Source organism: Sus scrofa, chromosome 7, assembly GCF_054392235.1.
Source record: "Sus scrofa isolate SSC_HxYL_T2T_F1_AM1 chromosome 7, Sscrofa_HxYL_maternal_Yorkshire_Landrace_v2.0, whole genome shotgun sequence".
Taxonomy (NCBI): Eukaryota; Metazoa; Chordata; class Mammalia; order Artiodactyla; family Suidae; genus Sus; species Sus scrofa.
The window spans coordinates 62,240,493-62,253,728 of record NC_139389.1 but is presented as its reverse complement, the minus strand read 5'-3'; the positions used below and the strand labels follow the sequence as shown (position 1 = coordinate 62,253,728).

At 48.2% G+C, this 13,236-nt stretch overlaps 1 protein-coding gene across 4 annotated transcripts in view; it reads right to left on the bottom strand.

Annotated features, from left to right (window-relative positions):
* ZXDC (ZXD family zinc finger C) overlaps positions 1-13,236 on the bottom strand; it is a 32,243-nt gene that overhangs the window by 5,151 nt on the left and 13,856 nt on the right. The window contains exon 8 of one of the 4 annotated variants that reach the window (XM_084966351.1): positions 2,037-2,621. The exons of the other annotated variants lie outside the window; for them this stretch is intronic. Coding sequence (XP_084822477.1) covers positions 2,602-2,621 — 20 coding nt within the window. The 3' untranslated portion in view covers positions 2,037-2,601. Of the gene's footprint in view, positions 1-2,036; positions 2,622-13,236 lie in introns of those variants that run through there. 4 annotated transcript variants of the gene reach the window in all.

Sequence of the window (13,236 nt, the reverse complement as noted above, 5' to 3'; positions counted from 1 at the left end):
TCTGCCAGGTGTTGGGCAGTGCTCCAGGGCTGTGCAGCTGAGCCCACATGGACGGTCCTCAGCAGATCCGAAGCGGGGCCTGAGGCCACATGCGGCCACCACAACTCTCCTCCTGCTCCAGCACCACATGCAGAAGGTCTGTGGTCCAAGTCTGAGGGTTTCTGCGAACGTCAATTATGAGCCAACACCCGGGTGCAAGGGACAGAATCAGCCTTCCAGGCCCTACGGCCTCCACCCTCATCTGTGTCCTGAATGGAACTCGGGTACCTTTCCCAAGGCCGTCACCCACATGCAGGAAGAGCCGGCAGTGGCCATGGGCAGCCCACCCAGCGGCGCAGGACTCTAGCCCATGGGTGCTTGTACCACTGCTCAGGTCTCCCTGCTGCTTCACAGGGAGTTGGGTCAAAAGGCTGTGACGAGTTAGAGGGTCTGCATCAAGGCCTCCCTCTGCCCCCGTGTCGTCATCGCAGTTGGGCCCAGAACTCACAACCTCTCCCACAGCTCAGCCGCCATGCTGACCTTGGTCCCCTGAAAAACACCCTGCTCCCCCTGCCTCCTCCACTGATTTCACAAGAGCAGCTGGAATGACCCTTTAAAAACTACCATGTCCCTTTTCTGATCACACCCTCTGATGCCCCCACCCAGCTCTCAGGGGAGCCCAAGTGCTGACGCCGACCTGGAGGCCCCCCCAACAGCTGCAGACATCTTCAAAAGTGCTGCCCCCCACTGGACAAAGGCCCCGGGCTGACTGCACCCTGGACTCAGGCCCCACATGCAAGGGGGGGTCCTTCACCCCCACCTGCCCACGCGGCTCCCACCTTCCTGGCGGGGCTCTGCCTGCCCTGTGAGCCTGCAAACATCATGGCCCCCTCCTCGTTCGGTTCATGTTCGCCCTCTGATTCAGTTTTCCTTGATCACTCCACCATCAGCGGTGTCCCCACCAGGCCAAGGCGTCGCAGGAGCCTTCTCCCTGGGGTCTCTCAGGCCAGTCCTGCCCTCTCCTCCCTCTGGTCCTGCTCACCTGTGAGATATGGCTGTTCCTTAACTCCAGCTCCATCGGGAGGGGCACTCTCTCCACTGTTTCCTCCGAGCTGTGGCCACACCGGACACTCGTGCGGCCATACCTGGGCACCAGGATAGCTTCTCAGCCCCTCCATGCCCCGTGGACCCTTCTAGCTGTTCCATAAAGTCAGACTGCCTCAGTTACTGTCTGCCTCCTCCCTGCAGGTCCAGCTCATTTCTTCTCAGTTTATCTCAATGGTCAGAATCTCCAGAACAAAGTTAAGCCCCAGGTGACAATGGTGGTGACTGCAGTTCCCGAGTCCATACAGGAAGCCCCTGGTGACTCAGCATGAAGGGTGGGCTTCGCTTCTGGCTGCAGAATTGTCATCACATTCCTGTTTCCATCAGTAACTTTTAAATAGGTGGAGATGGAACTCCCTGGTGGCTCTGTGGGTTTAGGATCTGACACTCACTGCTGTGCCATGGGTTCGATCCCAGGCCTGGGAACTTCTGTAAGTAAAGGGACCTGCTGAGCAGAGAGCCAGCCCCACAGGCACCCGTTACAATGGGAACCAAGCAACGGACCCTGGTGTGCGGACAGCCACAGCTGCCTGGCCCACCCCTGGACAGCAGACTAAGCAGTCACCAGATGCCCAGTGTGCTTTCTGGAGAGCGTCCCTCTTGTTTCACAAGTCCCTGTCCGTGCTCACCCCTGGGGGCGTTCCCACAGCCACACTGCAGCGGCACTGACTGCACACACCCCACAAGTGACCGCCGGCAACAGCAGCCTCGGAAATGCCAACTCCAGCCATGCTCTCCAACTGGTGACACTCTCCCTTGTGAATGATGGTGATTTCTGTCTTCTTGAAAATTATGCATTTCGTTGCAGTCCTCCCATTTATTCTTATATAGTTTCCACTGAATCTGTGGGATTCACTCGTGCTTTCCATCTTTGTAAAACTGTTCAGATAGAGGTGAAACAGCAGCCCAGAGGCTGTACCCACTTAAGGCTGTTTTGTTTGGGCCACAGAGAATTTTCTTTTCTTTTTTTTTTTAATCTGAGTAGGTTTTCACACTTTAGCATCAAAACCTGGATTTCTGACTCTTCTTAGTTTGTTCTTTTTCCACCGTGAAGGACTCAGCTCCCTTTTCCGTGTTGAACAAATCCTCGTGTCCAGGCTGCCGCCTGACCTCTCACAAGGAAAGACTGACGGCAGGCAACCTGGGTGGGGAGGCAGGGCATGTGAACTGCGCGGTTAAGCCCACAGAGCCGAGGAACGGCTTTGGTTACCAAGAGCTGCTGGCTCAACACACTCGTGTCTGACTGAGCAGCCACTTGTTCCCTGTGAGGCTCTATAATCAGCTCCTGTTTCTTCTGTCACCAGAAAGCTCACCAAGTTTTCTGTGGCTTTCCAAGAGGCTTTTGCGTTCTCTTCTACCACACTGTGGCCAAACACATGTACTGCCTAGGGGTTTTTCCTCAAGACGCGGCTATGGCTTTCCTGATGGCTAAGGGTTCAGTTTCACTTCTAATAAATATCTAGGATCACAGAATAGAATCTATTACGTCAACTCTGGTAATCCCACCGTCGACATCTTTCACAGCTTCTCTCCTTGATCTGCACGTAATTAAATCAACAAACATTGCTTGTTTTTATGGATCCAGCTCTCCTGGAGTTCTATCAGTTTTTACTTTGTATTATTTGATATTTAGGTTTTCCCATCAATATGCACAGAAATGGTCACAAGCCATAGTTCTGCTGATTGTGAAGAGCAACCAAAACCAGGAACAAGCTTCTCTGGCGCAACTGTTTTTCTCTGACTTCTATGCTTCTGAGTATGAACCTCTGCTTTGTAACTTCTGTTTTTTGTTTTGCTCATCTTGCCTTAATTCTAACCTTCTAAATACTTCTGCCCAGAAGATGACTCTGCTGAACAATGTGTGGTTGAGACTTGGTGTTTCGACTCAAGTCTAGACAGGGAGTGGCACTCACACTTTTCCAGGCACAGACGTGGGTCCTGCTGTCCATGTCCCATCCGGCTGGCAGAGTGCCATATGCTTTCTGACCTTCCCTGCCCTCAGAGAGAGCACACGTCCATCCACAGTTCTAAACCTGGTGACTTTTTTTGTATTTTAAAAAAAATTTTTGGTCTTTTTAAGGCTACACAGGCAGCATATGGACTATCCCATGCTAGGGAGCTACAACTGCCAGCCTACACCACAGACACAGCAAAAAAAAAAAACATCAGATCTCAGCCACATTTGCAACCTATACCACAGCTCATGGCAACACCAGATCCTCAATCCACTGAATGAGGCCAGGGAGCGAACCTGTATCCTCATGGATACTAGTCAGGTTCATTACCATTGAGCCACAATAGGTACATTTTTTGGTTACATTTTTTTTAAAAACTTATTTTGCAAACTACCGTCTTCAGGAATAAAAGTTTTGAGGTGGGATCAAGATGGTGGAGGAGTAAGACATGGTTCTCACCGTTTCTTATAAACACGACAACAACAACAAAAAAACATCTATGGGAGTTCCCATTATGGCACAGCAGAAACAAATCCAACTAGTAACCATGAGGTTGCAGGTTTGATCCCTGGCCTCACTCAGTGGGTTAAGGATCTGGCGTTGCTGTGAGCTGCTGTGTAGGCTGGCAGTTACGGCTCCGATTCAACCCCTGGCCTGGGAACCTCCATATGCCACGGGTGCAGCCGTAAAAAGCAAACAAAAAAAAACAAAAAAAAAACATCTACATGGAGAATGATTCACGCAGAACATCTACTGAACGCTGACAGAAAATCTTAAACCTCCAAAAAGGACAAGAAACTCCATGTAACTGGGTAGAAAAGAAAAAAAGAGAGAAAGAGAAAGGAATCAGGATGGGACTAGCACTCCTGAGAGGGGCTGTGAAAAAGGAAAGGCACCCACACCCCGGGAGCCACCAACCAAAGGGGAGATCAGTAGAGACGGAGGACCTCAAAGCAGCAGCTGGACCGAGGAGGGCAAAGCAGAGAGAGAGGCACACAGACCATCAGTACCACCTGCCAGGACACCACAGCCTGCTACGCTCAGGCAGGGGCTGGTCACTGCTCAGGCTCCGGAGGTCAGTTCAGGGAGACGACAGAGTTAGCTGTGAGGGGACAGCCTGAGAGGTGAGGGAGTGGTACACCACGGGCTGGGGAGTGGAGCACCACAGCTGAGGGAGCTCAGGAGGGGGTCTGTGTCTGCAGAAGAAGCCAGGCGCCATTGTTAGGGAGGGAGAAAGAAGGAGGGGTGGACTGGATAGGAATAGCCTTCCCTGCACGAATGTGCGCAGACTCTTGGAGGGCAGAGCTATGGGTGGCAGCACCTCCTATGTGGGCTAAGTGCAACAAGGCACTTTTTGCATGGTCCGCAGGTGGCAGGGATAAATTCAGTCATCTCAAGACTGTAGAGATGGGCATATGTGAACGGGCTCCACCTGCGGCCCCAGTCACTTCAGAGGTCAGCACAGAGGGCACTGGAACCCAATGTTCCTCTCACTCCCCTGGGAATGCTCAGGCCCTATCACAGCCACTGCCAAATGCTCCAAGAGCTGCCTATACCTGCCTGAGGGTCACTGTCACTTCCCAGGGCCGGGCAAATGGGAGTAGCCTATGCCACCTTCCCGCAGGTCCTTGTAACTATCAAAGGCCCAGTAAGCAGGCACTGGCCACTAGAGCTGCCCACTGCCCCCATCTCCCTGGGAGCACACGCAGCCCCCTATCAATGGGATACCAGCCTGCTCACACTGAGGAACAAGACAGCAAGCATCCAAAAAAGTAGCCCTCACACCAAAAATAAATAGCAAGCCCTCACAAAACACCCAGGGGCACACTCGCATATAGATAGCCCTCCGAGACTACAGCAGTGTTCCCTAAACTCACAGAATATCAGCAAAATGATTATCAGCAAAATGAAGAAGCTCAGGAACCATTCCCAGTTAAAAGAACAGAAGAATACCCCTGAAGGAACAAACAATGAAGCAGACACTGAGATCAAAAAGGAGACAGTGAGGAGTTTCCATTCTGGCTCTGTGGTAATGAACCCGACTAGCATTCATGAGGACACAGGTTCGATCCCTGGCCTCGCTCAGTGGGTTAAGGACCCGGTGTAGCCATGAGCTCTGGTGTTAGTTACAAATGTGGCTCAGACCTGGCCTTGCTATGGCTGTGGTGTAGGCCCACAGCTGCAGCTCTGATTTGACCCCTATCTGGGAACTTCCATATGCCACAGGTGCAGCCTTAAAAAAGAAAAAGGAGAGTGAAAATATAGTAGTAATTAAGAGTGGAAATGAGCAGCAATGCAGATTCCTTTAGAAAGGAACTAGAAAATATAAGGAGGAGCCAAGAAAAATTAGAAAATTCATTTGCAGAGATGCAAGCTGAGTTAAAGGCACTGAGGAGCAGAATGAATAATGCAGAGGGACGAATTAGTGACTTGGAATACAGAATAATGGAAATCACCCAATCAGGACAGCAGACAGAAAAAAATGAAAAAAACGTGAAAACAATATAAGAGATCTATGGGATAATATAAAGGGGGGGCCTATCTACGCATAATAGGGATTTTAGAAGGAGAAAAGGGAATTGAAAATATATTTGAAGAATATTAAGGCTGAAAACTTTCCATATCTACATGAAACAGATATCAAAATAAAGGAAGCACAGAGGGCCCCAAGTTGAACCCAAACAGTGCTACACCAGAACATTTTATAATAAAAATGGAAAATATTAAAGATAAAGAGAGGATTCTAAAGGCAGCAACAGAAAAAAAAAAAGAGTTAATTATAAAGGAACCCCCTTAAGGCTACCAGCTGATTTCTCTACAGAAACGCTAAAGGCCAGAAGAAAATGGCAAGATATAGTCAAAGTGTTTTTTTTTTCCTTTGGTCTTTTTGCCATTTCTTGGGCCGCTCCTGCAGCATATGGAGGTTCCCAGGCTAGGGTGATGGTAGCTTCATAAAATGTCTTTGGAAGCGTCCCTACCATCACCCTAATACCAAAACCAGACAAAGATACCACCAAAAAAGGAAACTAGGGCAGAATCTTTGATGAATATAGACTCAAAAATTCTCCACAGAATTTTAGTCAAACAAATCCAACACATTAAAAAGATCATATACCACAACCAAGTGGGATTCATCCCAGGTTCACAAGGATGGTCCAACATACACAAATCAAAGTCATACACCACATTAACAAAAGAAAAGTCAAAAAACACATGATCATCTCAATAGATGCAGAAAAAGCACTTGACAAAATCCAACATCAATTCATGATAACTCTTACCAAAGTGGGCATAGAGGGAACATACCTTAACATATTAAAAGCCATTTATGACAAACCCACGACGAATATAATACTCAATGGAGCAAAGCTGAAAGCCTTCCCACTAATACCTGGAACAAGACAAGGATGCCCACTCTCACCACTTTTATTCAACACAGTATTGGAAGTCCTAGTCATAGCAATCGAACAAACAAAACAAAAGGTATCCAAATTTGAAGAAAAGAGGTAAAACTGTCACTCTATACAGATGACATGATACTATACATAGAAAACCTAAGGGCTCCACACAAAAACTACTCAAACTAATCAATGAATTCAGCAAAGTAGCAGGATACAGATGAACATTCAGAAATGGGTTGCATTTCTGTATAGTAACAATTGAGTATATGGTAAAGAAATATAGGGAGTTCCCTTTGTGGCTCAGTGGTTAACGAACCAACTAAAATCCATGAGGATGTGGGTTTGATCCTTGGCCTTGTTCAGTTTCTTAAGGATCCAGCTTTGCTGTGAGCTGTGGTGTAGGTCACAGACATGGCTGGGAACTAGTGTTGCTGTGGGTATGGTGTAGACAAGCAGCTGTAGCTCTAATTTGACCCCTAGCCTAGGAATCTCCATATGCCATGGGTGTGGCCCTAAAAATCAAAAAAAAAAAAAAAAGGGGGAGTTCCCGTCGTGGCGCAGTGGTTAACGAATCCGACTAGGAACCATGAGGTTACGGGTTCGGTCCCTGCCCTTGCTCAGTGGGTTAACGATCCGGCGTTGCCGTGAGCTGTGGTGTAGGTTGCAGACGCGGCTCGGATCCCGCGTTGCTGTGGCTCTGGCGTGGGCCGGTGGCTACAGCTCCGATTGGACCCCTAGCCTGGGAACCTCCATATGCCGTGGGAGCAGCCCAAGAAATAGCAACAACAACAACAAAAGACAAAAAAGCAAAAAAAAAAATAAAATAAAATCACATCCTCAAAAATTAAATACATAGGAATAAACCTGATCAAGGAGGTGAAAGACTTATATGCTGAGAACTATAAAATATTAATCAAGGAAATTAAAGAGGATTCAAAGAAATGGAAAGATATTCCATGTTCTTGGACTGGAAGAATTAATATTGTTAAAATGGCAATGCTTCATAATACCCAAAGCAATCTACAGATTCAATGCAATCCCTATCAAATTAAACATGACATTTTTCACAGAACTAGAACAAACAATCCAAAAATTTACATGCCAAAGTATTCCTGAGGAACAAAAACCAAGAAGGAAGCAACAAAAACCAAGCTGAAGTCTCCCAGACTTCAGACAATATTACAAAGCTACAGTCATCAAGACAGTGTGGTACTGGTACAAAAACAGACAGACAGAAAAATGGAACAAAATAGAGAGAAATAAACCCAGAAATAAACCCAGACACCTAAGGTCAATAAATTTTGACAGAGGAGGCAAGAATATAAAATGGGAAAAAGACAGTCTCTTCAGGAAGTGATGCTGGGCAAACTGGACAGCCACATGTAAATCAAGGAAACTAGAATACATCCTCATACCATGCAGAAAATAAACTCAAAATGGCTTACAGACTTAAATATAAGACAAGACACCATCAAACTCCTAGAAGAGAACATAGGCAAAGCATTCTCTGACATCAACTGTACAAATGTTTTTTTAGGTCAGTCTCCCAAGGCAACAGAAATAATAAAAATAAATGGGACCTTATGAGCTTTTGCACAGCAAAGGAAACCATTAAAAAAAAAAAAAAAAAAAGACAAAATTACACAATGGGAGAAAGTAGTTTCAAATGATGCAACTACCAAGGGCTTATCTCTAAAATATACAAACAACTTATACAACTCAACAGCAAAAAAACAACCCAGTTGAAAAATGGGCAGAAAAACTGAACAGACATTTCTCCAAAAAAAGACATAATGGATGGCCGAAAGGCACATAAAAAAATGTTCACCATCGCTAATTATTAGAGAAATGCAGATCAAAACTACATTGAGGTACCAGCTCACACCAGTCAGAATGGCCATCATTAGCAAGTCCATAAACAACAAATGTTGGAGAGAGTGTGGAGAAAAGGGAACCCTCCATTCCTGTTGCTGGGAATGTAAATTGATACAACCACTACGGAAAACAGTATGAAGTTCCTCAGAAAACTAACTATAGAAACTACCATATGACCCAGCAATCCCACTCCTGGGCCTATATCCAGATAAGACTTTAACTGAAAAAGATACATGCACCCCTATGTTTATGCCAGCACTATACACAACAGCCAAGACATGGAAATAACCTAAATGTCCATCAAAAGATGAATGATTAAGAAGATGTTGTACATATACACAATGGAATACTACTCAGCCACAAAAAAGAACAAAATAATGCCATTTGTAGCAACATGGATGGAACTAGAGACTCACACTAAGTGAAGTAAGTCCGAAAGAGAAAAACAAATACCATATGGTATCACTTATTTCTGGAATCTAATATACAGCACAAATGAACCTATCTATAGAAAAGAAATAAACTCATGGACTTGGAGAACATACTTGAGGTTGCCAGGGGGAAGGGGGAGGCAGTGGGATGTCCTGGGAGTCTAGGATTACTAGATCCAAACTATTGCCATTTGGAGTGGATAAGCAATGAGGTCCTGATGTATATAGCACAGGGAACTATATCCAGTCACTTGTGATGGACAGTGATGGAGGATAATGAGAAAAAGAATGTATAGGGGATTCCCTTCGTGACACGGCAGAAGCGAATCTGACCAGGATCCATGATGATCAGGGTTCAATCCCTGGCCTTGCTCAGTGGGTTAAGGATCTGGTGTTGCCATGAGCCGTGGTGTGGGTTGCAGACGTGGCTTGCATTTGGCATTGCTATGGCTGTGGTATGGGCTGCTGGCTGCAGCTCTGATTCAACCCCCGGCCTAGGAACTTCCATATGCCACAGGTGCGGCCCTAAAAAATTGACAGAACACTGTAAATCAACCCTAACAAAGAAAATTTTGAAAAATTATAAAAGTTTCTCTTTTACATTGAGAATATATTCTTGGTTTACTTTGACGGGGAACCTCAATACTAAAAGAAACTGGCAAATTTTATTTTCACTACTCAAATAGCAACCCAATGGGAATAGTCTTGGATTTTAGACCCTATTCGCATTTTTCACGTCATTTAGGCTACGCAATTCCTAAGAATCAACACACGCTTTGCACTGAATCTGGTTGACAGCATGAAGCTGACAGTGTTTACACAATATGAGTCCAATGATAGCCCTGCTACCTGCAACTCCTCTGTTCTTGGACCTGTTACACCATATCTCAAAACCCAAAAAGCTTCAGAACCCAGGCTTTTCTTGTTTGGTCCCCAAAATAATGCAGCAGCAACACATGACCTGACCACATGTGAGGTCTGCTTACATTAAATGTATCTCAGTACAAAATGCCAACAAAGAACTTGGCGTGATGAGGTACAGAACATGTGTGCCATCCTCCAGAGCCAGCAACATGGCTTGCGGGTGTTTGACTATGTCCCAGCACTGCCTGCCTGGCGTCCAAGGGCAGTGGTGCCCAGGGCGACAGGCAGCAGCACACACCCCCATGAGGCAGGCTCCCCGGAGAACAGCTGATCCAGGGCTGGGGCAGGGTGACACCTGATGAGCCTGGCAGTGCTGGGAAGTAAGGGCAGTGCCTCCCAGAACCAGGATGGTCCAGAGGGCACAAGGATCCAACCTAAAGGGCTCCCAGCAGCCAAAGCTGGAGCAGTTCTACCTCTAAGCACGCGCTGATATCAGGGAATGAACAGAGGGGGAGAAGGCACGGCTTTTCCTACAGAGAAATTTTTGTTGGTGGTGGTGGTGGTGGTGGTCTTTTTGCCTTTCCTAGGGCCGCTTCCACAGCATATGGAGTTTCCCAAGCTAGGGGTCTAATCAGAGCTGTAGCCACCAGCCTACGCCAGAGCCACAGCAACACGGGATCTGAGCCGAACCACAGCTCACGGCAACACCGGATCCTTAACCCACTGAGCAAGGCCAGGGATCGAACCCGCAACCTCATGGTTCCTAGTTGGATTCATTAACCACTGAGCCATGACGGGAATTCTGATGGATACAGAAGGAGAACAAGGGAAATGGAGAACCGCCGTCAGAAGACCCAGTAACAAGGGCACAGGCAAAGCTACCCTGCAGTGCCAAACAAGTGTGGGGCCGGGAATGGCTACGTGCATGGTGCACAGGCTGCAGTGACCTTGCCTGATTCCTGGGAAGGCACCTCAAGGCCCCAGGGACATGCTGCTGGCAGTTGGGGCACCTGCAGACAGTCTAGCAACATGACAGGGTGGAGGCCAGGGGCCGCTGGACCTCCTGAGGTGGCCACGACCATGCCATGGAAACCAAGGTGTCTGGACACGGGCCACACAGCCAAGGAGAGGCCTGCTGGCAGCTTTGCTAGGGGCTGTCCTCTTCTGCGACTCACTGCTGTGTATCCCGTCGCTGAGGTGATCCATGGCCCTGAGTTCTGGGCTCTTCTAGAGACCCAGTGAGTGCAGTGTTGGGGAACCCCTCGCACCTGCAGCCGCACACAATCTCCATGCAGCCGCTGCAAAAGAGACGCTCGCTGATTAGAGGAAAAAGCCACTTCCCCTTGGAGAACCTGCAGACAACCCCTCAGCCCGGGGTCAAGGTCAGCACTGCCTACCACACATGCCCCAACCAGGTGCTGAGAATAGGGCTCTGTACGTCCGTCTACACAAAGCAAGCACAGTCCAACCACGAGAAGCACCAGACAGGCCCAGCGGGCAGAACGCACATGCATGAAGGGCCTACATCTCTACGAGAGCAGCCTGAAAGTCAAGGGAGAGACAGACTAAGGACTCAATCTGGGACCCTAGGCAGAAGAGGACCCTGCAGGCATCGTCATGTGCCAGTCAGGGGACCAAGGGCCCGATCCTTTCCCAGCTGTGCAGACACGCATGACCTCGGGGAGCAAAAGGGGAGGCCAGAAAGGGCACCACAACTGGGGACACTGTGCATGGAAGGGGGGTTGCCGTGAGTCTAAAATTCCAGCAAAATGAAATGTCAGGCTGGCCCTGAGGGTTTAGAAAAGAGACACGGGCCTGCATTTACGGCCCTCTCTCTGTTGGCTATTCCAGGACTTCGAGGGAATTTCGAGGAGGACATGAGGGCCAACGTGACCCTTCGCACTTAAACAAGAGCACTGTGCCACTGTCTTCACGTGCGAGGGCTGGATACTGGACAGGTTCCTGGTTCCTACTTCCCTTACAAGCCAATAAGATGTTTAAATCAATGAGTGTATGAAAACACCCTGACCGCCCGGGGAGGATGCAAAGAAATCAGCTGGCTCATTATAAAGAGAAAGACTCAGACATTTATCCTGACTTTCCTGCATGAGAAGTATTCCAGATTAAAGTGAAGAAAGAACAACATCCTCCTGCAGCCCCTGATGAATGAACAGGTCTAGACTTCAGGCATCAGTGGCTGCCAACCACCCAGCAGGGCCCCCAGACCTCCCTTCAGCCACAACAAATCCCCGGCCCTAAGGACAGATTCACAGGAGACATGGAGACAGAGGACCCTGTTAACCTGAAGCAATCAGTGCCGTCTAGACCCGCCAACCTGACCTGACAGACTGCACAGGTTTTGCAACACAGGCACACACACACACACACACACACACACACACAAGGGCGAGGGATGGCGGAGGAGACACCTGAGTGTGAAACAGACCCAAGACGTACGGCAACAACCATAAACATGAGCCCGACTTGGGTGATTCGAACAAACAGATTTTAAAAACATTCTCTGCATGTGAGGAAGTCCCCCTGTGGCACAGCGGGTTAAGGATCTGGTATTGCCACACCTATGATGAAGGATGCAACTGTGGTGTGGGTTCGATCCCTAGCCTGGGAACCTCCACAGGTCTCGAGTGAGGCCAGAACCAAAAACTATTCATTCATGGCACCTGAGACAAACAAAAACCAGAACATGTGTCAGACGCTGACTTCAGGGAACTGGGGGCTGTTAACTTTCAGAGTGCTGGAAATACCAGCTATGTTATTTATTTATGGCTGTTTTATTTATTTATGTGTCTTTTTTAGGGCCACACGGGTGGCATATGGAAGTTTTCAGGCTAGGGGTCCAGTTGAGCTGCAGCTGGCAGCCTATGCCACAGCCACTGCAACACAGGATCCAAGCTGCATCTGCAACCTATACCATGGCTCATGGCAATGCCGGATACTTAACCCACTGAGCGAGGCCAGGGACTGAACCTGTGTCCTCATGGTTACTAGTCAGATTCGTTTTCCTCTGATCCACAGTGGGAACTCCTTGGCTATGTTTTCAAGTGTCCTTGTTTTTAAAACAATAATGCCAAAATACTGCAAAAACAATAAAAAAACACAAATCTGTCTCTGCAGACACCACCCTAGCAGCGCCCCTGGTGGGGCTTGCAGCACTGTCCCTGGAGCTGAGCACTGGACCCTCACAAGCTAACCCTCCATGATTCTGCCACCACCAATGTCCATCATCTCTGCAAGTTCCACCTGGGCATCGAGACGGCAGGGGCCCCTCCTCAGCCACAGGGACAGTGACAGGCACCCTGCTCAGTGGCCACAATATTTGTTTTAATAAAACTTGGAGTTCCCGTCATGGCACAATGGTTAACGAATCCCGACTAGGAACCATGAGGTTGCGGGTTCGGTCCCTGGCCTTGCTCAGTCGGTTAAGGATCCAGCGTTGCTGTGAGCTGTGGTGTAGGTCGCAGACACGGCTCGAATCCCACGTTGCTGTGGCTCTGGTATAGGCTGGTGGCTGCAGCTCCGATTAGACCCCTAGCCTGGGAACCTCCATATGCCACGGGAGCGGCCCTAGAAATGGCAAAAAGACAAAAAAAAAAAAGAAAACTGAGT